Source organism: Scyliorhinus torazame, chromosome 13 (assembly GCF_047496885.1).
Source record: "Scyliorhinus torazame isolate Kashiwa2021f chromosome 13, sScyTor2.1, whole genome shotgun sequence".
NCBI classification, from domain to species: domain Eukaryota; kingdom Metazoa; phylum Chordata; class Chondrichthyes; order Carcharhiniformes; family Scyliorhinidae; genus Scyliorhinus; species Scyliorhinus torazame.
In genome coordinates this window covers 198,308,371-198,333,337 of record NC_092719.1, presented here as the reverse complement: position 1 = coordinate 198,333,337, position 24,967 = coordinate 198,308,371, and the positions used below count along the sequence as shown (strand labels likewise).

The 24,967-nt window shown below is 43.3% G+C and overlaps 2 protein-coding genes across 10 annotated transcripts in view; both read right to left on the bottom strand.

Moving 5' to 3' along the window:
- setd5 (SET domain containing 5) overlaps nt 1-1,695 on the bottom strand; it is a 248,224-nt gene extending 246,529 nt beyond the window's left edge. For all 8 annotated transcript variants that reach the window (XM_072472824.1, XM_072472838.1, XM_072472839.1 and 5 more), the window contains exon 1: nt 1,517-1,695. The gene's annotated coding sequence lies outside the window, so the exon portion shown is untranslated. The remainder of the gene's footprint in view (nt 1-1,516) is intronic.
- A 9,454-nt stretch (nt 1,696-11,149) lies between these two features.
- On the bottom strand, nt 11,150-24,595 carry LOC140388511 (probable peptidyl-tRNA hydrolase 2). Of its 2 annotated transcripts, XM_072472842.1 has the most exons (6): nt 24,500-24,595; nt 22,845-22,910; nt 20,788-20,880; nt 15,176-15,276; nt 13,456-13,570; nt 11,150-12,090 (listed from the first exon to the last, which is right to left on the bottom strand). In XM_072472842.1, the coding sequence occupies exons 1-6, from the start codon at nt 24,578-24,580 to the stop codon at nt 12,004-12,006; spliced, it is 543 nt and encodes a 180-aa protein (XP_072328943.1). In that variant the 5' UTR covers nt 24,581-24,595; the 3' UTR covers nt 11,150-12,003. The 2 variants fall into 2 exon arrangements, with proteins under 2 accessions (XP_072328943.1, XP_072328944.1); XM_072472843.1 differs by lacking the exon at nt 20,788-20,880.
- Between the last annotated feature and the right edge of the window lie 372 nt (nt 24,596-24,967).

The following is a 24,967-nucleotide window of genomic DNA, read 5'->3' as shown; positions in this document are numbered from 1 at the left end:
ATAACTGGGTCAGAGTTTAGGGGTATGGATTATCAGGATTATTTTACACGGGAAGAAAATGAAGTTTTATGCAGTTAACGAAATAAGTCAAAACCTGTGTTTAAAGCAATATTTTAGAAACAAAGTTAGGACTAGCAATCAGGCTTCTTGGTCTGGAGATCGTTCTTTTAAGACACAATATCTGGCTTCCTGGTGATGCAGTGAAGCGTTGAATTTACAGCAATTTATTGGTAAGCCTCATTGAAACATAGGTATAATGAAGGTATAGAGCATATATAATGTTACTATGACTCGTGACCGAAGTTTTTTTTTAGTTTTTAAAGGGTTAATCATTCTCCAAACTTATATGGATAGACAAAAATAAAGGGTGTTTGCTAATTAAAAAATAATGTCTTAAGTTTTAGAAGGTGGACGAATAAACAGAAAATGTTCTGGTATTAAATATTAAAACACTTCGATTCCATTAAAACTCAGGCTACGAATTTATGACCGGAGATCTCACCCGCCCAACTAAAAAAAACAAAGCACTTTCATTTTCTCCACAACCAAATATATTTTCAACTCTACATCTCCTATCGTCCCCATGTAGCTTATTATGTCCTATGATGAATCCTAATGAAAATTAGCTTTGAATTTACCGTGAAACCCTACAATGAAATGTAATCTAGGCAGACAAACTAAAGTAAACATCATCTACAAGACGATTCATCCCTGGACCATGTGTTACAGAGGCCATGTCCTCTTCTGCTACATTTTTTCATAAAAGATTTGCCATCAAAAATCTGTTTTGCTTGATACCTCCAAAACACATAATAATCGATTCCTAGATGCCCAAAACACAAAAAAATCCAGCATTGTAAATCTTCATAATTGCCACTTTCTGACTGGGGTATCGTTGCTTATGCAAGCTAGAGGCCAAAAATTGTATGCCATAATCTTATTTGGACATTATTGAATAGCAAAGTCCAAAATATTCCATCTTATTTTCTAATTACTGTGACACAACATAAAACTTAGAAATATGTTTTAATGATGCAATGTGTTGAAAAATGCTTAGTTCATTCTGCATATATATTTGCATCGTAATACTTCGATAATATAATGCTGAAGCTTTTTAGCATTATGGTAATTAGTATGTTGAATGCAGATGATTTTTGAGGGAGAAATAGCTGAGCACCAACTCCAGGATTGGATAATGCCTCCCAGCTGCAGTGCTACCATGGGGCCCAACCTCTCTGGCTTTCCTTGTTATGTTATTCTAATGAAGAAAATGCCAGAGATGAATAAGTTACATGAGGTGGAAGAAGTCTATAGAAATCCCACATATTTGCCTACTTGCGTATCTCTTAAATGCAATTATCCAAAGGTTCACATGGAAAGGAATCTTTGAAAATCGGTTTATAATGATCCCAGGTTTTCAAAGTGCGCAGTGTTCATCATGTAAACACCATCACCACCAACACCAATAAAACCATCAAAACTGCTTGGCAACCCGATTATAAACAGGAAAACTCACCGGTTTTTCTCTCAATAATCGTTTCTGAATAGGGCTGCCTTCTCCCCTCTTCTAGTGATGCTTTTTTCCTCTCTCTCTCTTGCCTTGTGTGTTTATTTTTTAATGTAAAAAACAAAAACTTGGGGCTCATCAAACCAGGCCTACAAGAGAGCCTGGGACTTTCCTGAGCATACCGGCCGAGCCTTTCAGACTGAAGCTGCGGGGGGGGGGGGGGGGGGGGGAGAGAAGGGGGTGTGCTGGGGGGGGGGAAGAAAGAGGGAGGGAGGGGAGTTTGGAACACTCACGATTTACCAAACAGTTTTTTTAAAGCTAAAAAGTGGTCCGATGGGAAGGCAGGCAGGATAAGGCTTTGTTGTTATTTTGGGACTTTTCCCCTCAGGTAAACATTCATTATAAGGGTGACAATTGACTCTGTTTGCAGCTGGGCCGTCTCCTGCTCAGCAACACTGGCCCCAGTCTGAGCGCCTCCGCCGCTGCTGCCGCCCCTCCCCCATCCCCCCAATTCGCTGGGAAATGGCGGGCCGCCCTGACAAAAGACACGGGGTCCCCCATGCCCGCGCACAGGGGCAGGCCGTGCTACGCGGAGTTAAGGGTCAACGTCGCCTCCGCCGAGGCGAGAGGGTGATGGAGAAGGAGGAGCGTAGTTGGCTGGCTGGCGGGGAACCGCCCACCTCCGTCGCCATTGGAGAATCCGGAACCCGTCCTCGCTCAGGGCCCCATTCCAATTCGCCGGCCGAGGCGTCAGTCGAGGAGGGCGGCCCTGTCCATCAGTGATTTAGGCCACGCCCCGTCTCCCAGCCGAGGGAGGGGTGTGAGCCGCTCGGTGGTTGGGATAGTGTGGAAGCTGAGCGGGCAGAGGGAGAGACGGCGAGGGAGTGCGCGCGGGAAGGAGATGGTTAACGGCACGTCTGTCTGGTGGATGCTTCTGTACCAAAATAAAACCCGAGACAAAAACCTCTGTCAGCCACCAACGGACGTCTGAGTGCTTTCCGTTTTGCTTGCTGGAGATTGTGAAACTCAGAAGCATTTTTTTTTGTTGAAAAAATAAAATAAAAAACCTGATCGATGGTCGCTCTGATGGCGGCGGCGCGGACCGTAGATTTCATGGCGCTGTGTTGGGCTTTCCGCATATTTATTTTTGCATGCTACTGAGATGGTTTGATTTTTTTTTAATGCATTTTTAAAACATACTGTGTCGGGTTGGCGTCGAGAAATCTATTTATAAGCGCGGGCGAAATGTTTTATTTTTTAAAAAACAAAATGGCGCGACCCGGGAGGAGAGCCCATCTCGGCTGGAGCTTTCCAGAAGGAGCCCGACTCTCTTACTGGTGTTTTTAATGTAGATTTTTTTCTCGGTGGGTTATTTTAGTCGACAAGTTTAAGGGTCGAAATATTTTCTTGGGGGGGGGGGGGGGGGAGTTGCGAGAGAAGGTTCAAGAATCGTCATGGCGCTTCGTACATTCATCCAGTGATCTAATTTTTGACCAGCACCCAACCCAGGATGCCAGTAAACACCCTCTTCCTCCCCACCCCACCCAAAAAAAAAATGCTTTTCAGTCAGCCTTCCCTTTGTGTGATCGATTTTTTGGGGGGTCGCTTCTCTGAAAGTCCACTGGGTCTAGCACCAAGTTTGCACGCACGTAATATCTTTATTCCTCTATGTATTATTTATTGGACCTTCTGCCTAATAGAGAACAGAGTTCGCATGCAAAAAAGAACATTGGGAACACGATAACTCACGTATGAAAGGAAGAAATTAGGGAAAAACATCACAATTGACAAGACTCCCGAGAAGATTATTCGATTAGACTGATGAGTTCAGGTTCGCTCCTTGTTTCTCCCTCAGGACTTTCAGTGCTGGTTGTGCGTTTCCCTCCAGGGGCAATCTTGACGACCTGGTTCATTGGCTGATACCATTCATGGCAAAAGGAGCAGAAATTTCCAGCATTTAGGAACTTGTACCTCTTGTTTTTGTCACTAGATTGTGCTGAGTTTTCAAATCTTGCAGGTCAAGTTAATTTGGAAAACAATTCCCCCAGGTAATAGGTGGTTAGAATTTTGCATTCTAAGCTCAGAACGACCTCGGTTACTAAATAATTGACAAAAGGAATGGATATTGGAAATTTCTGGAAGCATCTATGGAGAGAGAAAGTTTATGTTGTAGGTCCATGGTCTTTCATCATAACTGATTTCCTACAGGAGGAATAATTATTTTTCAATGCCTGGTAACTTGCCTGACCCCACCCTTCAGAGAAGTGGTCACAAAAGATGGATATTAACTTTTGTTTGTCTCCAGATGCTGTTAAGTTCTGCTGAGTGTTTCTAGTATTTACTGCTTTTATTATCCAGACACTTGAGCCCTTGTGGAAAGTGGATTTTATGGTAGTCGCATCCCTATTGAGGAAATTGTCTAACCCTTCATAATAGCCCACTACACACTCATGCACTACAAACCTAATTCGAGCTATAGTTTCTGAATTCTAGCTGCAATTTATGATTTTATGAATTGGAAGGAAAAGAGAAATGGTGATTTTTAATAATTGAACCCTTTAAATTAACGAGGTCCAGTCCATACGAGAAATAGATGTTCACTGAAGATGGAATGTATGAAAGTCCTGATTTGGATTTTGTTTATTGTCATGTGTACCGAGGTACAGTGAAAAGTATTTTTCTGCGAGCAGATCATTAAGTACATGAAAATAAAAGAAACTACATAATAGGGCAACACGAGATACACAATGTAACAACATAAACACTGGCATCGGGTGAAGCATACGGGGTGTTAATCAGGTCAAGGCTTAAGAGGGTCGTTTCGAGGGGGCCTCAGTGTGGACCCCGCTCCGGGCAGGATAGATGGGTTCCAAGGCTGGTATAGGACAGGCATTAGGATAATGGGGACCTATTTATAGACCGGACTTTCCCCAGCGTGCAGGCGCTGGCGGAGAAGTTCGGACTGCCCCTGGGGAATGCGTTCAGGTACCTCCAGGTTCGTGACTTCCTTAAAAAGCAGGTAGAGACATTTCCACTGCTGCCCCCGCATAGGATACAGGACAGGGTTGTGTCTGTGTGGGGGAGTGGAAGGTGTTGGACATATATCAGGAGGCGGAGGAAGCCTCAGTGGAGGAGTTGGAGGGCCTGTGGGCTGATGCCCTGGGCAGGGTAAATTCCTCGTGCCAGGCTCAGCTTAATTCAGTTTAAGGTGGTGCATTGGGCTCACATGACGACGGTGAGAATGAGTTAAGTTCTTTGGGGTGGAGGACAGGTGCGCGAGATGTGCAGGGAGTCTGGCGAACCATGCACATATGTTTTGGGCATGCCCGGCGCTTAAAGAATTCTGTCGGCTTTGCGAGGTCTAGGATTTTGGACACTCGGGTGAAGGCGAGTCCAACTAGAGATATTTGGGGTGTCAGAGGATCTGGAAGTGCAGGAAGCGAAAGAGGCCGAGGTATTGGCCTTTGCCTCCCTGGTGGACGGATCTTGTTAATGTGGTGGGACTCAAAACCCCTGAGTGGAGACCTGGGTTAGCGATATGGCGGGGTTCCTCAGCCTGGAGCAAAGAAAGTTCTCCTTGATGGGGTTCTCATGGCGGTGGCAACCTTTCCTTGACTTTCTAGGGGAGCAGTAAGTGTCAGCAGCATCCCGGGGGGGCTCACATGGGGGGGGGGGGGGATTGTGGATATAACGTAAATTTTGTGTTGAATAAAGATATCACCCACCTTGTTTTGTTCAATAATTCTCATTTATTTTTGTTATGTAAAAACATTGATTGGAAAACGCTTAATAAAAACATTTATTAAAAAAAGAGGGTCATTCAGGAGTCTGGCAACAGTGGGGAAGAAGCTGTTTTTGAGTCTGTTCATGCTGACTTTTGTACCTCTTGCCCGATGGAAGGAGTTGGAAGAGTAAGCCGGGTGGGAGGGATCTTTGAATTTGCTGCCCGCTTTCCTCAAGTACGGGGGAGGTGTAGATGGGAGGCAGGTTCGTATGATGGACTGGGCTGTGTTCACGACTCTGCAGTTTCTTGCAGTCTTGGGCCGAGCAGTTGCCATACCAGGCTGCTAACCATCTCCATCTCGGCCCCGTTGATGCTGACACGGGTATGTACACTTGCCTCGAGATTGGCATATAACTACTCCCGCCAGTGTATTCACAGGGCACTAACAGACTTAAGAGGGGGAATTTGCTGTCTTATGTGAGTATTAAGAAGCACCCACATATACTGCTGTTTCACATACATAGTTGCAGACAGGCCCCAATATTACAGAAATTGGCAGCAGAAAATGACCACGATGTTCATTTATCACATCCATTGCAATTCATCTGACCCATGAGTAACAGCAAAAAACATGGAATTCTCTTGGTAAAGTAGAACAACTGCAGTAATACTGCAGCACGGTAGCATTGTGGATAGCACAATTGCTTCACAGCTCCAGGGTCCCAGGTTCGATTCCGGCTTGGATCACTGTCTGTGCGGAGTCTGCACATCCTCCCCGTGTGCGTGGGTTTCCTCCGGGTGCTCCGGTTTCCTCCCACAGTCCAAAGATGTGCAGGTTAGGTGGATTGGCCATGATAAATTGCCCTTAGTGTTGGGCGGAGTTACTGGGGTATGGGGATAGGATGGAGGTGCTGACCTTGGGTAGGGTGCTCTTTCCAAGAGCCGGTGCAGACTCGATGGGCCGAATGGCCTCCTGCACTGTAAATTCTATGAATGCCAATCAAAGTGGAGGCAGAATATTGAAAGCCAGAATAGTTGATCAAATCATGTAAAAATATTTTCTTCATGAGCTGAAGTCTGTGCCCCAAATGACTATTTACAATGAAAGCATTTATAGATTTTAGTGAATAAATCTTCAAAGTTATTCTTGAAAAACTGATCATTTCACTTTCCATCTACAGTTCCACACCAAAGGTTTGTCCATGAGACACCAAAGGTGGGTGTCAAGACACGAGTATTTGCTTTTCAGCCTTTGTGCAGTTAACATTTACACCCTCACTGAAGCATAGTTGTAATACTTTGGGTATTGCAAGGTTGAAATCCTAGTTGTTGGCTAATGCCTTAACTAATACCTTCTACAATAGTAAAGTCTAGAATGGAAAAATCAAATTACCGTACCACTCCCCTGATGTTGAAATGTGTTTTGCAATTTCCTGGCTATGTCATTTTTAAATAATATTAGTACTGAGTAATTCTATAGCAAGTGAACAAAGTTGATTCTATGGTTAGCCACTCATCGCCTCTACTTGGCAGCATGTTAGCACAGTTGCTTCACCGCTTCAGGGTCCCAGGTTTGATTCCCGGCTGGGTCACTGTCTGCGGAGTCTGCACATTCTCCCCCTGTCTGCGTGGTTTTCCTCCCAAGTCCAAAGATATGCAGGTTAGGTGGATTGGCTATGCTAAATTGCCCTTAGTGTACAAAAAAGGAAAGTTGGGGATAGGGTGAAGGTGTGGGCTTGGGTATGGTGCTCTTTCCATGGGCCGGTGCAGACTCGATGGGTCGAATGGTCTTCTGCACTGTAAATCCTATGATTCTATACTTGTGTTCTTTTTTCTCCCAGGGGTAGTTTTGTGCAGTAGTGTTTCTCAAACAATGCTACACATTTGAAACTTCAAGCACTTTATCAATTCTTAAATTTCTCTCGGAAATTGGTTTTTCACACTAAATGAAAAGGTAGAAATGCAATCTTCTTTCGCCATTTAATTGTGTACAATCAAATAAAATTTAATGCTAAGATTCTCATCTCCCTTCTTTATAGGTGCATCATACTGCAAGAGATATGATATTCTTGAGATTCTGGAAATGCAGGGTGTTGCCTAGACTGGACTATCCATCAAATGTCACCTTCATACCCACCCCCACTCTCATCTGTAGAAAATAAAATGGTCTCTGCTCCAACCTTTCAATATGGTTGCAGTTGTGAGAACCGTGTCCAAAGATGCAATATATTCTATGGCTGAAGCACACTGCAACCAGTTTTGCCAGCTTCACATTGTCGAGCTTTACATGACATCAGAGCACAATGGTTGAGAGTCTGAACTCCACACTACTGCCATGGCAACTGAGCTTTACAGCAGTGAGTGAGTCACAGAAGACTGCCCAAACAGAAATAGACATGGCAAGCCGATCCTTTCATGGATATTGTTTCCATTAGAAACATTTGCTGTAAAAGTATCCATTACTCTTGATAACATTCAATAGCTATGATGTGGAGATGCCGGCGTTGGACTGGGGTGAGCACAGTACGAAGTCTTACAACACCAGGTTAAAGTCCAACAGGTTTGTTTCGATGGCACTAGCTTTCGGAGCGCTGCTCCTTCCTCAGGTGAATGAAGAGGTCTGTTCCAGAAACACATATATAGACAAATTCAAAGATGCCAAACAATGCTTGGAATGCGAGCATTAGCAGGTGATTAAATCTTTACAGATCCAGAGATGGGGTAACCCCAGGTTAAAGAGGTGTGAATTGTCTCAAGCCAGGACAGTTGGTAGGATTTCGCAGGCCAGATGGTGGGGGATGAATGTAATGTGACATGAATCCCAGGTCCCGGTTGAGGCCGCACTCATGTGTGCGGAACTTGGCTATAAGTTTCTGCTCGGCGATTCTGCGTTGTCGCGGGTCCTGAAGGCCGCCTTGGAGAACGCTTACCCGGAGATCAGAGGCTGAATGCCCTTGACTGCTAAAGTGTTCCCCGACTGGAAGGGAACATTCCTGCCTGGTGATTGTTGCGCGATGTCCGTTCATTCGTTGTCGCAGTGTCTGCATGGTCTCACCAATGTACCACGCTTCGGGACATCCGCTGCAGGAAAGGATGACCCGAAGCGTGGTACATTGGCAAGACCATGCAGACGCTGCGACAACGAATGAACGGACATCGCGCAACAATCACCAGGCAGGAATGTTCCCTTCCAGTCGGGGAACACTTCAGCAGTCAAGGGCATTCAGCCTCTGATCTCCGGGTAAGCGTTCTCCAAGGCGGCCTTCAGGACCCGCGACAACGCAGAATCGCCGAGCAGAAACTTATAGCCAAGTTCCGCACACATGAGTGCGGCCTCAACCGGGACCTGGGATTCATGTCACATTACATTCATCCCCCACCATCTGGCCTGCGAAATCCTACCAACTGTCCTGGCTGGAGACAATTCCCACCTCTTTAACCTGGGGTTACCCCATCTCTGGATCTGTAAAGATTTAATCACCTTCTAATGCTCGCATTCCTAGCATTGTTTGGCATCTTTGAATTTGTCTATATATGTGTTTCTGGAACAGACCTCTTCATTCACCTGAGGAAGGAGCAACGCTCCGAAAGCTAGTGACATCGAAACAAACCTGTTGGACTTTAACCTGGTGTTGTAAGACTTCGTACTGTATTCAATAGCTAGGCAAGCGAAATCACCACAAGTAGAAGGTACAGTACACCACAGCCATTGCAGTAAACACACACGTTTATGCAATTCCAGGTGCAAGACCAGTTTACACCAGCTTTAAATTCTTGCCAGCACATGTCTCCTAATAGCACATACTGCATCTGAAAACAAGTCAAGCTTTTCATATTTCATCAATAAAGCTCCTGTTTTCAACAAGGTTCGAAAAGATAAAAAGGATACTTTACCACAAGCTCTCCCCTCACTTGCATTTTCTTCCCAATGATGCTACATAATTTTCTAACTCGAGGAGATAAGTAGGTGATGATCTGGTCACTAACACACCATCTGTAACAGCTTGAATTAATTGTTCACAATTTTTTATTAATTTTGCTGGAAGAAGCCATTTAACTTAGCATTTTACTCACTTAAAGTGGAATTAACCAATTTATCTTCACTGCAGTGACAAAGTTGGTACCTGGCTGTGGGAAACTGTCAGGCAAGCTCCTAAAATGGCATTACTTGGATCCCTTGAAATCTCCCCTTTAAATGAGTATTTAATCAAGCAATGGGTACTACTGCTACAAACTGACAAGTCATTTGCTCCATGGAACAAGTTTACCAATTGCTTTCAGTGGCAACAGATTGGAAATAAGTTGTATAAACTTACCAACTGAAATTAATATGGTTTCGATATTGATGCCTGTATCAGCCTTAATTCAGTGTTGGCACTCTCAACTCTGTTTTAGGAGGTTGTTGATTTGAGACTCATTGCAAGAATTTCAGCACATAATCTAGTGCACTGAGGGAATACTTTTGAATGAAATGTTAAAACTTCTGTCCTCTCAAGTGGGCACTATTTGAGACGATTTGGTAACTGATGATTGCCTTGCCAGTATTTACCAGTCAAGCAGCATAAAAAAAGCTGGGTATTTAGGTTGTTGCTGTTCTTGGAACTTTACAAATTGGCTGCTGCGTTTACCTACACAAGTTGGGTGAGAATCTGTTTGGTCATCTGGATGATGAGATTGGATTCTATACAAATGCAAGTTTAACTTATTTTCACATTGGAAAGGAGATTCATGGGCTAAAAGTTGACCTCTGCTAAATTTTCCAGGAAATGATATACATCATCCACATAAGCCACATTACTGTACAGGAATAGCCCATATTAAATAGATACATTGCTAGAAATTCCTTAAATGGGAAACTTGCTTTGATACAAGTAATTTTGATTTAAGTGTATGTAGTATCACAGTTTTCCTGCCATTTGTGCATATTAGACAGTTGCAATTAAGCACCAATCAAATGCATTGCCCACAAGAACTCCAGTGACATAGACCGAATATCATCGCTTTTCGATTATTTGATCTGAATGAGATTCCAAATGATAGCACGGTAGCCTTGTGGATAGCACAATTGCTTCACAGCTCCAGGGTCCCAGGTTCGATTCCGGCGTGGGTCACTGTCTGTGCGGAGTCTGCACATCCTCCCCGTGTGTGCGTGGGTTTCCTCCCACAGTCCAAAGATGTGCAGGTTAGGTGGATTGGCAGTGATAAATTGCCCTTAGTGTTGGTTGGGGTTACTGGGTTATGGGGATAGGGTGGCGGTGTTGGCCTTGGGTAGGGTGCTCTTTCCAAGAGCCGGTGCAGACTCGATGGGCCGAATGGCCCCCTTCTGCACTGTAAATTCTATGATTCTATGATATTATAATAATCTTTATTGTCACAAGTAGACTTACATTAACACTGCAATGAAGTTACTGTGAAAAGCCCCTAGTCGCCACATTCTGCCGCCTGTTTGGGTACACAGAGGGAGAATTCAGAATCCAAAGCCCTGCAATCACTTGTGAACTTATTGGTATGAAACATAAAATCAGTTCCGATTTCAAAGTATTTAGATTATCAATACTTCACCCCCTCTCAAAGTTATGAAAATCATGGATGACTTGTAGCTGCTCCCAAAGTTGCAATTAACCCCATTGGACTTCAGCTGCTTGGCCCAGTGCAGTTGGGAAGTTCATTAAAATGTCAAAAACTGGCACAGATAATCCATGCTCTGCCTTAATGACTTGTATTCGGCACATGTGACAGACAGGATATAATATGGCATTTTTCTCATACATATGTTATGAATGTCTGCTCACAATACCAGCAGCAGTGGCCTTGGGAGAAAGGAGTGAAGAGGGGAGAGACAATAAAAGCAATCAACAGGTAGTGTGATAGGTAGAAAAATCTTCCCCATCAGAACAAAGAACAGGTTAATGAAGCAACACCATTCAACAGGCTTTAATTTGTAACTTACATTTTGTCAAATATGTACAGTTTCAAAGAATATAAATCTAATACAAAGTTCTATTACTGAACTTGTAGGTATCAACTACTGGCTTCAACTCTAATCTGGTTTCTGCTGCATACGTTCAGTTCTTGGCCAACCTCAGCATATAAGTGGATATCCCTTGGCAGAATTTAAGCACCTGACCTGAATGGCACAGCTAATTTGTGGAACTGGACTAGAGTGTATAGCCATTAGTCAATAAACACTGCATTTCTTGCTTGCTGTCCCAGATAAGCAGAATTTGGACTCAAGTGTCCAAAATGTGGGAGAAACGCATTCATTTGGGTAATCATTTTACACCATTCATTTCTTCTCACAAACTCTTGTGCCACTGCTTATAAGGCATCCAGTTCTAGCTGTAATGGATCATAAGGACCATGCATTCAGAATGAGTGGAAAGCTTAGTTATTAATCTGTTATTGACTGTTGTTATAAGACAATCCCAGTTACTGGTCAGTTTCTTCTTGGTCACTTACAAATGCAGTGCCTTGGCCCCATGTGGCATTCCATTGGATGTTTTGTCAAGGACTGATGCACACCCAAACAGACCATAATTAAACTAACAGTAGTTAACCATGTTGTTGGGAAGGTAGCATTTTAACCTTTGAACTTTGAAGCAAACACAGCAGTAATAAAAATACTTAAAATCAGAAATATAATTGTATGACAGCATGAATTTGGTATATCCATCTACCCAGCAGGCATCCAGTGCATATCATACAGTATATTTTAGTTCATTACTGTTTCCAACAGTTAACTCCTTTGTAAAGCCAATATTGCTTGCTTGTGTCACAAGAGCTGAAGATTCCCAGTAACTTGATTGACTAGCTTCTCTTCACCCATGATTGCCAGGACGGTGCGTGAACCAGCCACAACCTGATTGAGGAAACAAGGATGTTATTCATCACAGGTACACGTCAAGGTGTTTAAAAATGATTTTCTATTCAACAATTTTCTCCCTTCACAAATAAACTATGATTTTAGTGTCCTGCACCTCTCAGAGACCTCACCAAAGCAGCCATTATTCAGGTTCGCCGAGACAGTAAATAGCAAGCTTTTCTACTGGCAGAGAAAATGTAGCATGGTAGCACAGTGGGTAGCACTGTTGCTTCACAGCTCCAGGGTCCCAGGTTTGATTCCCGGCTTGGGTCACTGTCTGTGTGGAGTCTGCACGTTCTCCCTGTGTCTGCGTGGGTTTCCTCCGGGTGCTCCGGTTTCCTCCCGCAAGTCCCGAAAGATGTGCTGCTAGGTGAATTGGATACTCGGAATTCTCCCTCCGTGTACCTGAACAGGTGCCGGAGTGTGGCGACCAGGGACTTTTCACAGTAACTTCATTACAGGTGTTAATGTAGCCTACTTGTGACAATAAAGATTATAAAAATAACTCTGGTCTTCCTCCGACATATGCAGAAGCAAACTTCAGCAGAGGCTGTAGGATAGCCAAAAGGAGCCCTTGCTGAATTCCTTTCTCTAATACAATGGTACTACAATATATAATAGTCATCCGAGTTGAAATCCATTACCTCAGAACAAGACTGGTAATCAAGTTTGGAATTTATTGTGGTCTGTCTGGCTCTGTAGTCGGTCTACAGAGATTGATCAGTATGTAAACATAGTATGTGATACAGTGATCAGGAAAATTCCAGCTTTATACTGAAGTAGTTGGTATTTGTTGAGGCAGCCCCACATTTCGGATTCAATTTTCCTGAATTTTAGAGTGGCAAGCCACAGATCCACTTAATGGCTGCTCAGTGATGACCTTCTGGATACTGTTTAGACTGGAGCTGGACTGTTATGGAGCCTGTGGTTAAGTCTGCATCAAACAGGCAATACGATGGTGCAGTGGTCAGCACGGCGCCGAGGTCCCAGGTTCGATCCCAACTCTGGGTCACCGTCCGTGTAGAGTTTGCACATCTCCCCGTTTCTGCGTGGGTTTCCCCCCCACAACCTAAGACGTGCAGGTTAGGTGGCTTGGCCACGCTAAATTTCCCCTTAATTGGAAAAAATGAATTGGGTACTCTAAGTTTATTTTTGAAGAAGTCAGCATCCAACATATCCTGTCCAAGCCCTACATCTAGAATAGCCACTTGGGTGACATGGAAAGTCACTAGCACATCCCACATTATGAATTAGAAATCAACAGAATAACTGTGCACTGAGAAACCTCTGTGTACAACCCTAAAGTTGATCCAAAGTGGTGAGAAGGTTAAGTTTATAATCTTCCAAAAGAATACCGTTTACCTGGGTCTTTCCAGCATCCTCTACCAGATAGTTTGGCAGCTTCCGCAGACAAGCCTGTTCTTGTAACTCCATGATGTGTTCCGGATTCTGCCCCTTCAATACAATCTTCTTACCTCTGAAAAGAAGAGATATTCAGCAAATTTATACAAGGAGCTAAAAGTAAGTCACCTGAAAGTCAGGAAGACTAAATATTGTTCAGATGCAATGACAGCCCCTCCAATTTTTGCTCTTTTCCTACTATTTTCAGTGGGAGAAAGTAATACAAAAGACAACACCTTATATGCCCTTTTGTTTAATATATAAACCTTACAGCAAAACAAAATTTATATTCTGGTTTATATAGCCATCCAAGGAAAGAATGAACATCACTTGGGCATAAAGAGATACCTCAAGTAGAAAATAAAAGTTTGAAGGCCCCAGATGTTATACTCCGCTGATATTGTCTCAATTTAATATCTTATAAACAAGCCCAGTAGACATGTTCTAAATTAATCTTACTTTTGTTTTCTTCAGCTCCAGCACATCTCTCAAAATGTAAAGATTCTTATGATCAGTAAAATGCAGAATTTATTGCAATAATAGGGACAAAATTTGTCTTTCGGAAGAAAACAAAACAGAATTCTGCCAGTTCTCCATAAATTAACAACCCACTAGTGAAATTTCAAGAACATGGTTTTGACATGTATAATGTCTGGCAATGCAATCTTATTAGGCCTCTAATTATGGAGAAAGTGAGATACCCTGTTTTAAATAACCTTGTGTCCACTCATGTACCACTCACATTGCGAGAAAGTAAGCTATATTTGTGCGGTTGATGGTGTGATATCAACATGTTGTAGTGTTAGTAAATCAGATTTTCTTCCTTTCAAGCAATGAAAATTACAACACATCATTAACATCCCTTCAGTTTGAGACAGTTAACAGGTCAATTAAATATAGCTGTGCTCAAAATAACAAGTGAGAAGGGGAAAACAACTGCTTCTCTTAGACTTGCCAGGAACAGCAGTTGTAATGCTACAGAACACAATGTGAAGATGTGAGCTTATCGTCCCTCAAAATCAGTCACAACAAGGTGGAGAATTTAGTAAACATCTTTTAAAAATATCACAAAAACAAGTTTATGCTACAATATGAGCTTTATTTTTAAAAAAATTATACACAATATGGCATGGAGATCGGACTTCAGTCAGGTTCACATCAACAATTGAGACTAATGTCTGCCAATTGCCCTGCAAAATTTGGTTTCCATTATTTCAAAGCGCCCTCTAGTGATAAACAAGGAAGAATGTTAATGAGGAGAGGGGGTCGATTAAATTTACTCTAAACTAGGCAATAAAAGTTAGTAATATTTTGTGCATCTCAAACAACCAGCAAACATTTCATTTTACAAACTAATTTTATTCCTTGCATCCTGATTGACACCCTCGCGAAACCTGGCAGCACAATTCTAGTTAATCATTCTTCAAAACTACTAAAAATTAAGGAATTGGATTATTATCTGAAATGGAAGAATGTTCAGGGCTATGGGTGAGTGGCACTAGGTTAATTGCTCCTACGATGAGCTGGCACAGACATCTACATCGGTGCTGTAAAATTCTGTAAACTATCCTTTATATATATTTTTTCTTTTTCTTACGTTGGGCACAATGAGTAATTTCCACCCAATTGTTCAAATAGACTTAATTGGCACAGGCCCGTCTTAGTTTCCAGCACTACTCACCCATCGTTGTCCCAGGTTGTCAACATCTGTTGCCAACTGTCTGACTCCTCCAGCATCATCTGGTACAAGCCCACAGCAGCATGGGCCACCTGAGCAGCAACCTGCAGAATTGGACACACCTTGAGTGAACCAGTTCCATGAGACTGGCCTAGATTGAAAACAAGCTTAGAATTCTAACCAATTAATTATCTTGAGCCAAAAAAGTGTATGTTTTTAAACTACTCTTCCCCTCCTCCGCTCCACCATTTTCTCAGTGCCCTGTTTCGTGGCAATAGTTGTCAAACGTTATTTTAAGATTAGTATTCAGGGTGTGCATGTTGCTTTCAGGGCCAACATTTACTGCCAAACCTCTAATTGCCCTTGAAAACATGGTGGCAGCTCAAAATCTGGGGGCAGTGGAGGCGGCACGGGGGGGGGGGGGGGGGGAGTTGGGGCCTCGGTGTGGACCCCAATACGGGGGAACCACCGGTTTGTCCCAGGGAGAACAGATGGAGGGTTTTCAGGGTGGCACAGGGCAGGGATAAGAAGGTTGGGGGTCTGTTTGTGGACGGGAAGTTCGCGAGCCTGGGTGAGCTGGAGGAGAAGTATGGGCTCCCCCCCGGGGAACACCTTCAGGTACTTACAGGTAAGGGCGTTTGCCAGGCGGCAAGTGGTGGAATTCTCACAGCTGCTGCCACGCACCGTACAGGACAGGGTGCTCTCGGGGGGTGGGGAGGGGGGAAGATCTCGGAAACTTACCAGGTGATGCAGGAGGAGGCCTCGGTGGTGGAGTTGAAAGATAAGTGGGAGGAGGAATTGGGAGAGATCATCGAAGAAGGGACGTGGGCAGATGCCCTTGGTAGGGTGAACTCTTCCTCTTTGTGCGCATGGCTTAGCCTCATACAGTTCAAGGTGCTGCACAGGGCCACATGACCGGGACAAGGATGTCGGTTCTTTTTTGGGGGGGGGGGGGGGGGAGATGACAGGTGTGTTAGGTGCTCGGGGAGCCCAGCGAATCACACCCATATGTTCTGGGCATGTCCAGCGCTGGAGGAATTTTGGAAGGGTGTAGCGAGGACGGTGTCGAGGGTGGTAGGTTCCAGGGTCAAGCCGGGCTGGGGGCTCGCAATATTTGGGGTGGCAGAGGAGCCGGGAGTACAGGAGGCGAAAGAGGCCGGTATTCTGGCCTTTGCGTCCCTGGTAGCCCGGCGGAGGATTCTTCTTCAGTGGAAGGATGCGAGGCCCCCAAGCGTGGAATCCTGGATCAACGATATGGCGGGGTTTATTAAATTGGAGGGTGAAATTCGCCTTAAGAGGGTCGGTACAAGGGTTCTTCAGGCGGTGGCAACCATTCTTAGACTTTCTGGCAGAACGGTAGACAATGGTCAGTAGCGGGGGGGGGGGGGGGGGGGGGGTGTTCTATTTTATTTTTGTTTATTTACACTGGAGGATCTGAGGGGGTGTATATATTTGCTATGTTTGCTTTGTCTTAATTCGGGGTGTTAATTTATTATTTATGTACAGGGGGGAGGGGGGCATGGGGGTTGTTGTACTGTGTTTTGCATTTAACCCTGTTGGGTCCCTTTTTCATTTTGTTGTTGATATTCTGTGAAAACCTTAATAAAAATTTTTTTTTTTTTTTTTAAAGAAAACATGGTGGCAGGTGCCCTTGAATCACCACAATCCATGTGGTCAAGGTACTCCTAGGAGTTTGACCAGCGACAATAAGGAATAGTGAGCAACAAGTGTTATTATTCATGCATGAGCTGACATAATGTGAACAGACCATGAAGAAGCATTCTGATCAAGTTCGATCTCACCTTCACCTGATATCCACAATGGAGCAGTTTTAGCATATGTCCCTGGATCAAGAACCCTAACCATTGCCAAGGTGTGCTGTGTATTATTTATCATCACTGTGGGAGTACCATCATCACCAGCACTGCGGCATTCAGGGCAGCTAGGGTTGGGCAATAAATGAAACTTTGCCAACACTGTCTACACCCAGAGAAGAAATAAAAATTAATCCAACTGTTGGCTAACTTCAGAGCAAAGATGTTCTTCATCTAAAATAAAAGCAAAATACTGAGGATGCTGGAAATATGAAATAAAAAGAAAACTGGTTTGTAATTTTGCACTCAAAACGTCAACTCGGTTTCTCTCACCACAGATGCTGCCAGACCCACTAAGTTTATCCAGTATTTTCTGTTATGTTCTTAATCTACATTGCTTATCAGCAGAATGGATGATCAAAGTCATCCAAACAGTTTTAAAAGGCTAAAACATGATCTCATGGCCTTAAACATTTGCCACAAACCATGTAAACTATAAAGCAAACTTTCTCATGTAGGCAAATTCCTAATCTCAGCAATGCGATCTTTCAATTTAATTTGGTCAAGGAAGTTCACAAACATTGTAGTCTGAAAGGGCTATTTCACAAAGGCCCATAACTCATTCACTTCTAACACAAAGCCAACAGTGTCACTCCATACACAGGAGCTACAGCATTCACCGAACCATTACTGTATCTAAACCGCTGTAGTGTGAGAAGGCTGGGTGTGCCTTATTTCTGTCCAGTATTTAACATGGTTACTCACAACAATCATCATTATTAAAAGCTAATACTATAGATTTTGCAATAACCAAGTAGTTTATGTTGTTTCTATGAAATTTCATCCTAAATTCTGTGCCATTTAGTTCCATCCCATCTTTGACAATGTCAAATAGATGCAAATTCTGCATTCCCGACAATTTTAAGTTGGAAGAAATCAACACTTAAAACGGTGGACAATTATTTAAAAGCTCAGACATCAGGGGCGGGATTCTCCGACCCCCCCGACGGGTCAGAGAATCGGCGGGGGTGGGGCAGCGTGAATCCCGCCCCTGCCGAATATTCGGTGCCGGAGAATTCGGCAGCCGGCGGTGGCGGGAATCGCGCCGCGCCGGTCGGCGCCCTCCCCCCCCCCCCGGCAATTCTGCGGCCCGCGATGGGCCGAAGTCCCGCTGCTGTCATGCCAGGCCCGCCAGTAAGGTAGGTGGTTTGATTCACACCGGCGGGACAGGCATGACAGCGGTGGGGTGGGCTCTGGGGTTCTTGGGGGGGGGGGGGGGATCTTTTCCTTCCGCCTCGGCCATAGCCTCCGCGGTGGCCAATGCGAAAGTGATCCCCCCCCCCTGCGCATGCGCGGGGATGATGTCAGCAGCCGCTGACGTTACCGCGCATGCGTGGACTTCCGCCGACCGGTGGAGTCCCTTCGGCCCCAGCTGGCGTGGCGCCAAAGGCCTTTCCCGCCGGCGCCGTGCCTACCACTCCGGCGCGGGCCTAGCCCCTCAAGGTGAGGGCTTGGCCCCTAAAGGTGCGAAGAAATCCGTACCTTTGGGGCGGCCCGATGCCGGAGTGGTTCACGCCACTCCAACCCACCGGGACACCCCGCTCCGCTGGGTAGGGGAGAATCCCGACCCAGATGCCAGCTTTATCCATTTTCACCTCAATTATATTCATCATTTCAGAGTTTGAAAATTTAAAAAATAGAATTTATATGTACATAAACTAAAGCAACATTTTTATTAAATGGATGAATTACATGTCACTTTGAAACAGAAATAATGCCTCTGGCACACTGCAGCATTGCTGTACTCTGCAAAACTTCACTATTTTCATTAAAATGAAACAAAACTGTGATTCATAGACTTTTACAGCACAGGTGGTCAATCGGCCCATCATGTCCACACGGTCAACAAAGATCTGACTACACTGATCCCATTTTCCAGCGTTTGGTCCATAGCCCTGGAGGTTATGGCAGCACAATTGAATATCTAAATACTTCTTAAATGTTACAAGAGTTTCTGACTCAACTATCCTTTTAAGCTGTGAGTTCCAGACTCTCACCACCCTCTGGATGAAAACATTTCTCCTCAACTCCCCTCTTCCTTCTACTTCTTAGCTTAAATTTATGCCCCCCCCCCAGTTATTGACCCCTCTACTAATTGAAAAAGTGCCTTCCTATCCACCCTATCTATGCCCCTCATATTGTACAACATTATCAGGTACCCTCAGCCTGCGCTCCAAAGAAAACAGCCCCAGCCTATCCAATCTTACCCCATAGCTCAGACCTTCCAGCCTAAGCAGAATCCTCTGCACCCTCTACTGTGCAATCACATCCTTTCTATAATGTGGTGACCAGGTCTGCATGCAGTACTCCAGTTGCGGCCTAACCAACATTGTATACAGTTCCAGCATAACCTCTCTGCTCTTATATTCTATGCTTCAGTTAATAAAAGCAAGTACCCCATATGCCTTCTTGATAACATAAAAATCTAGAAAGATCAAGCAGGATATCGTGAAGATAGTGCCACTGGGCGGAAGTTGGTCATGTGCAGTCCTGAATGTTTGACTGGAATGTTTGACTGGAACAGCAGGTCAATTTCCCAACTTGATAAAGGACTGTATAAGCTATGACAAGGATCTCAACCAAAACATTAATGTATAATCTCTTTTTAGATACATCTGTATTTCAGCATAGAGTTCCTTTGCATCTTTTTTTAAATATAAATTTAGAGTACCCAATTCATTTTTTCCAATTAAGGGGCAATTTAGCCTGGCCAATCCACCTACCGTGTACATCTTTTGGGTTGTGGGGGCGAGACCCATGCAAACACGGGGAGAATGTGCAAACGCCACATGGACAGTGAGCCAGAATCAGGCACCGTGAGGCAGCAATGCTAACCACTGCGCCACCGTGCTGCCCGTTCCTTTGCATCTTTGATAATGTCCAGTGGGTAAAGAACATGGAGAAAACAAAAAAGAGGAGAGTAAAAAAAGTAATCTATTTATGGACTTTTAAGCTTTGCTAAAGGGTAGTTTCATCTTTAGATAAGATGTGGAGATGCCGGCGTTGGACTGGGTGAGCACAGTAAGACGTCTTACAACACCAGGTTAAAGTCCAACAGGTTTGCTTCAAATCACTAGCTTTTGGAGCACAGCTCCTTCCGCAGGTGAATCAAACCTGTTGGACTTTAACCTGGTGTTGTAAGACTTCTTAGCGATCTTTAGATAAGGCATCACACAGTCACAATTCCACAAAGTAATAATGTATTGAATCAGGCTGGTGTTCCAATTCTATCTAATAAATAAAATTGTTAAAAATATTGTATTTTGGCAACACGTAGGCACAGTGGTTAACATTGCTGCCTCACGCCGTCGAGGTCCCAGGTTCGATCCCGGCTCTTGGTCACTGTTTGCACATTCTCCCTTTGTTTGCGTAGGTTTCACTTCCACAACCCAAAGATGTGCAGACTAGGTGGATTGGCCGAGCTAAATTGTCCCTTAATTGGAAAAAATGAATTGGGTACTATGGTTTGTCTGCGAGTTGACTACAGACAAAGAGATCCATTCCATTTGTAGCCAGACTCACATTCCCGAGACAATACGTAAGCAAATACAATGGATTAAGCCTCACATCTGTGAGCAGAATCTGATGTTGATTCCCAAGATGTCCTCTCAAAGATCAAAGGTATTTTAAATGTACATTCAAAACATCTTTTAAGATTTTCAATGACAGAACATTAACCAAGGGCTTATTTTAATGAGACCATGCCTTTCTTTTGGGATGAGACAGCCAAGAATTCTGTACCTTTCCTATGCCCATGGTCAATTCCATGTTCACAACAAACACCATCTTATATGCACAGGTCCCAGACTCATCAACCTCAAATCCAGAAAACATCTGAAAATTAAAATAGGAAAAAAGAAAATCAGAATTGCTAATCTTGGCTTTTCTTTCCCATGTGCAATGATATGAATATCGCAATTAAAGATTGTTGACAACTTGAACTAAAGGGAATTTTTTATTTCAACTATAACAATGTTTTAATATGAAGTCATAATGATGGGATTAAGTACTAATTGACAAAGATACTGCCACTCTACCCTGTTACTTTAACAGAGGGATAGTCTGGAGTGGTTTGAATAGCTGTCTGAAATACAATAAACCAGTTACCAGAGCTGTTATCCTCAATAATGTGGGGCAACTGGTAAATCATTACTACGTTTCTGGTGGACATTTGCACACAAAAGGCTGAGATTATTTCACAGCCAAGTCTCACATCCAGGAGGCTGGATAGGAATTGACTGGCAGCTTGTGGCTGGTCCAGAGACCCAGGGAGCTTGGGATCAAAGGTTGACTTTTTTGGGGGGGCATGTTCAAGATCAGCTAGTGAGATCAAATAAATTATCTTACTGATTCACATCTGGGCTTGTTGCACTAAACTGTTAAATCGGTCTGTTTTTCAGAAGGCTGGAAAAGTACACACAGGCACTTGCTGGGATCACAATTATTCCCTCAGATCACACTGTTGTAGAACCGATAGGGGGCAAGTCAGAAGCATAGCATTCACTGATGGGAGAGACCAATGTCACTAAACCTGGCATAACTCCTAGAGCTCAGTTCCAAATTTGTAGAAGCATATCTTAATCTGTATTCTATGTTGTAATTGAGGTGGAACAGGAAGCAGGAACAAGGTGGATATCATAAAACACTGTAAACATAAAAATAAGGAGTGTCATAATCAAATAATCTGCAACAAGTCATTTGAAGGATATTTCAAGGGAATAATAATCTTTATTAGTGTCACAAGTAGGCTTACAGTAACAGTGCAATGAAGTTACTGCGAAAAGCCCCTAGTCGCCACACTACGGCACCTGTCCGGGTACACAGAGGGAGAATTCAGAACTTCCAATTCACCTGACAAGCACGTCCACAAGACTTGTGGAGGGAAACCGAAGCACCCAGAGGAAACCCACAGACACGGGGAGAATGTGCAGACTCCCCTCAGAAAGTCACCCAAGCCGGGAATCGACCCGGGTCCCTGGAAGCAACAGGGCTAACCACTGTTCTACTGTGCCGCCCAATATCATGCATATCAAACAAGAGTATTAATGGAACCAAATAAAAATTCACCTTTCTAATGGGAACACAGGCTTTAGAACAAAAGAATGGTCGCACTAACAAAGGCTTGTTCGATTTTCGATGATTTATTTAAAAATATCATGAAAAAGTTTCATTAAAGGTTTCTAAAAATGTTTTTAATTAGGATTGCTGTCCCCAGGGTTTCTTGTTCCTAGACCTTTACTGCTCGACATAATTTCCATAAAGACAATTACACTATGACAATGCCTTACAATTTAACAGTTTGAGCACAAATTTGGTCCTACTAAACTTACTGTCCATTCATACTTTAAAACCAAACATTCGAGCCTTGAATGCTAATTTAAACTCTTTTAGGATTGGCACATGTACATGTTTGATTTCTCACATCTTTTACTCTGATTTCTCAGGAATTCCCTGCAATGTAACAACATGAACAGTGATCCCATTCTCTGGAAGCTGATCTGGTAGTTATCCCTTACTTTAGTTTCCCCACAAGGCTGAGGCGACAGCGCACTGCACTGATTCTAAGAAATGCCAGAGTATAAAATGGAACACTGGATTAGTTTAGTGCGCTAAAAAATACTTTTGATGCTGGGAATGGCTCAAGTTAATAAAATATGCCAAAGCTCACCAATTAGTGGCTTAGACTAAAAGTTTAGCATATTTTTTAAAACATGAATTTATATGTTTTTTTTTCTTGCTGTACAGACTTATCTCTGGTCACTGCATTTTGTGAGAAACATCATAAATATGGTGCTTACTTCAAGTTCACTGAAGTAAAACAGGGCAGCAGAATCACTGGACTGATTCCCAGTTTTAATCAGAGCCTGTGAGTAAGAAGAGAGAAAAGACACATTTAGCTAGTATGCAACAAAGAAAAATCTCAGCATCACAGACACAATGAGCACACAAAACAGTTTCATGGTGGGGGTTAAGATTATATATTTATTTATTTTTAATAAATTTAGAGTACCCAATTAATTTTTTTCCAATTAAGGGGCAATTTAGCGTGGCCGATCCACTTAACCTGTACGTCTTTGGGTTGGGGGGTTGAAACGCACACAGACACGGGGAGAATGTGCAAACTCCACGCAGTGACCCAGGGCCGGGATCGAACCTGGGTCCTCAGCGTCGTAGGCAGCAGTACTAACCACTGTGCCACCGTGCTGTCTGGGGTTAAGATTATGTAAAGAATCACTTCGATTGACCGTGAATAAAATTCCTTCAAAACTATCAACCAATTTAATAATTATCATTATTATTATTATTATTATTGTCTCAAGTAGGCTTACATTAACACTGCAATGAAGTTACTGTGAAAATCCCCTAGTCACCACATTCCGGTGTCTGTTCGGGTACACAAAGGGAGAATTCGGAATGTCAAATTCACCTAACAGCACGTCTTTGGGGACTTGTGGGAGAAAACCGGAGCACCCGGAGGAAACTCACTCAGAAACAGGGAGAACGTGCAGACTCCGCACAGACTGTGACCCAAGCGGGAATCAAACCCGGGACCCTGGCACTGTGAATCAACAGTGCTAACCACTTTACTACCGTGCCACCCTCCGTACCGTATCAGCAGCATCATTATCATGATGAATGCTTTTGCCAATCTCAAAAAATAGGTGGCCTTCAAAACAAGATCAGTCAAAAATAAATCTACAACACACTCTGAAAATTATGACTTGAAGAAGATAGAGAACAAAGCACAGTGATTATGGACCTTTTACCAATTGACACTGAATATTGAAAAAAAAGAGCCGATACTTGTACACAACATTAATTAGGACACAATGGGAGGCTTGGAAACATTCTGGCCATCCCAGGAAAGAGTAAAAGAAGATTTACTAAAATGAAAGATTATTGTTAATATGGAAGGCTTTAAAACAGAAACTTGTATTTCCATAGTGCTTTTAACATGATAGAACATCCTAAGACACTACGCAGGAGATTCATACAGCAAACCTTGACACCGAGTCACAGGAGGAGATCATTAGAGCAGATGAACAAAAGCCGGATGATAACAATGCAAAAAAATTCACTAACATTGTGAAGCCAATGAGGGATCTAAAAGACGTTTGTGAGGATATATATATATATATATATATATATATATATATAAAATGAAAGTTAGTTTCCTTGACTGGCAAATCAGGAAGAACAAGCATAGACTCAGGATTGTCATAGTACGAACAAAGGGCCAAGTTGAAGGAAACATTCTGACTCAGTTGCATTGCACACAAGCAATGCTGAGTCACAGACTACATTATTTAAAAGTAAGTGGAGTGTAGAAGGATAAATAAAAGAGCAGAGATGGGATTAGAGCAGGAAGTCAGTCAAAGTGAAGAGCTAACAGCATCATATGCAGAATAGCCTCCTCCTGTACTGTATATGTTCTATAAATCCTTTCACCCACCTCCTTGGCTTTCTCCTCAGAGATACCCAACTCCATCAGTTGCTGCAGAAACACTGGATTTACTTCTCCTGGCTCTGCCATCTCAGATCCTGGAACCTCAGGAGAAGAGAAACATACCGCATAAAATACATTGCACAGACAATACTGAATCATTTCCTTCCAAATTCAGGTGATTGCTGGTTCTGGCCAACCTCTCATCTTATAAACTACAGTACATCACTTAAAATTAAAATTTTAAAATAAACCAGCATTATTTCTCTGAAGGAAAAAGGCAGGGAGAGAGTCAGTCAACACAGTCCCGGAGACTTATAGATAAAATAGGCTGAGAGGTTAGTGGGCAAAAGAGCCTGGGCGGGGTGGGGGATAGTCAGAGAAGCAAACCTTTTTTTGAATATAAATTTAGAGTGCCCAATTCATTTTTTCCAATTAATGGGCAATTTAGCATGTCCAATCCACCTACCCTGCACA

Excerpts from the sequence above, each read along its gene's own strand:
- LOC140388511 (XM_072472842.1), bottom strand. The coding sequence starts at position 24,580 with ATGGCAGAGCCAGGAGAAGTAAATCCAGTGTTTCTGCAGCAACTGATG. Across the intron at positions 15,277-20,787 it reads TGACCATGGGCATAGGAAAG|GTTGCTGCTCAGGTGGCCCA; the intron begins GTACAGAATTCT and ends CCAATTCTGCAG. Across the intron at positions 13,571-15,175 it reads ACAACCTGGGACAACGATGG|AGGTAAGAAGATTGTATTGA; the intron begins GTGAGTAGTGCT and ends TCTTCTTTTCAG.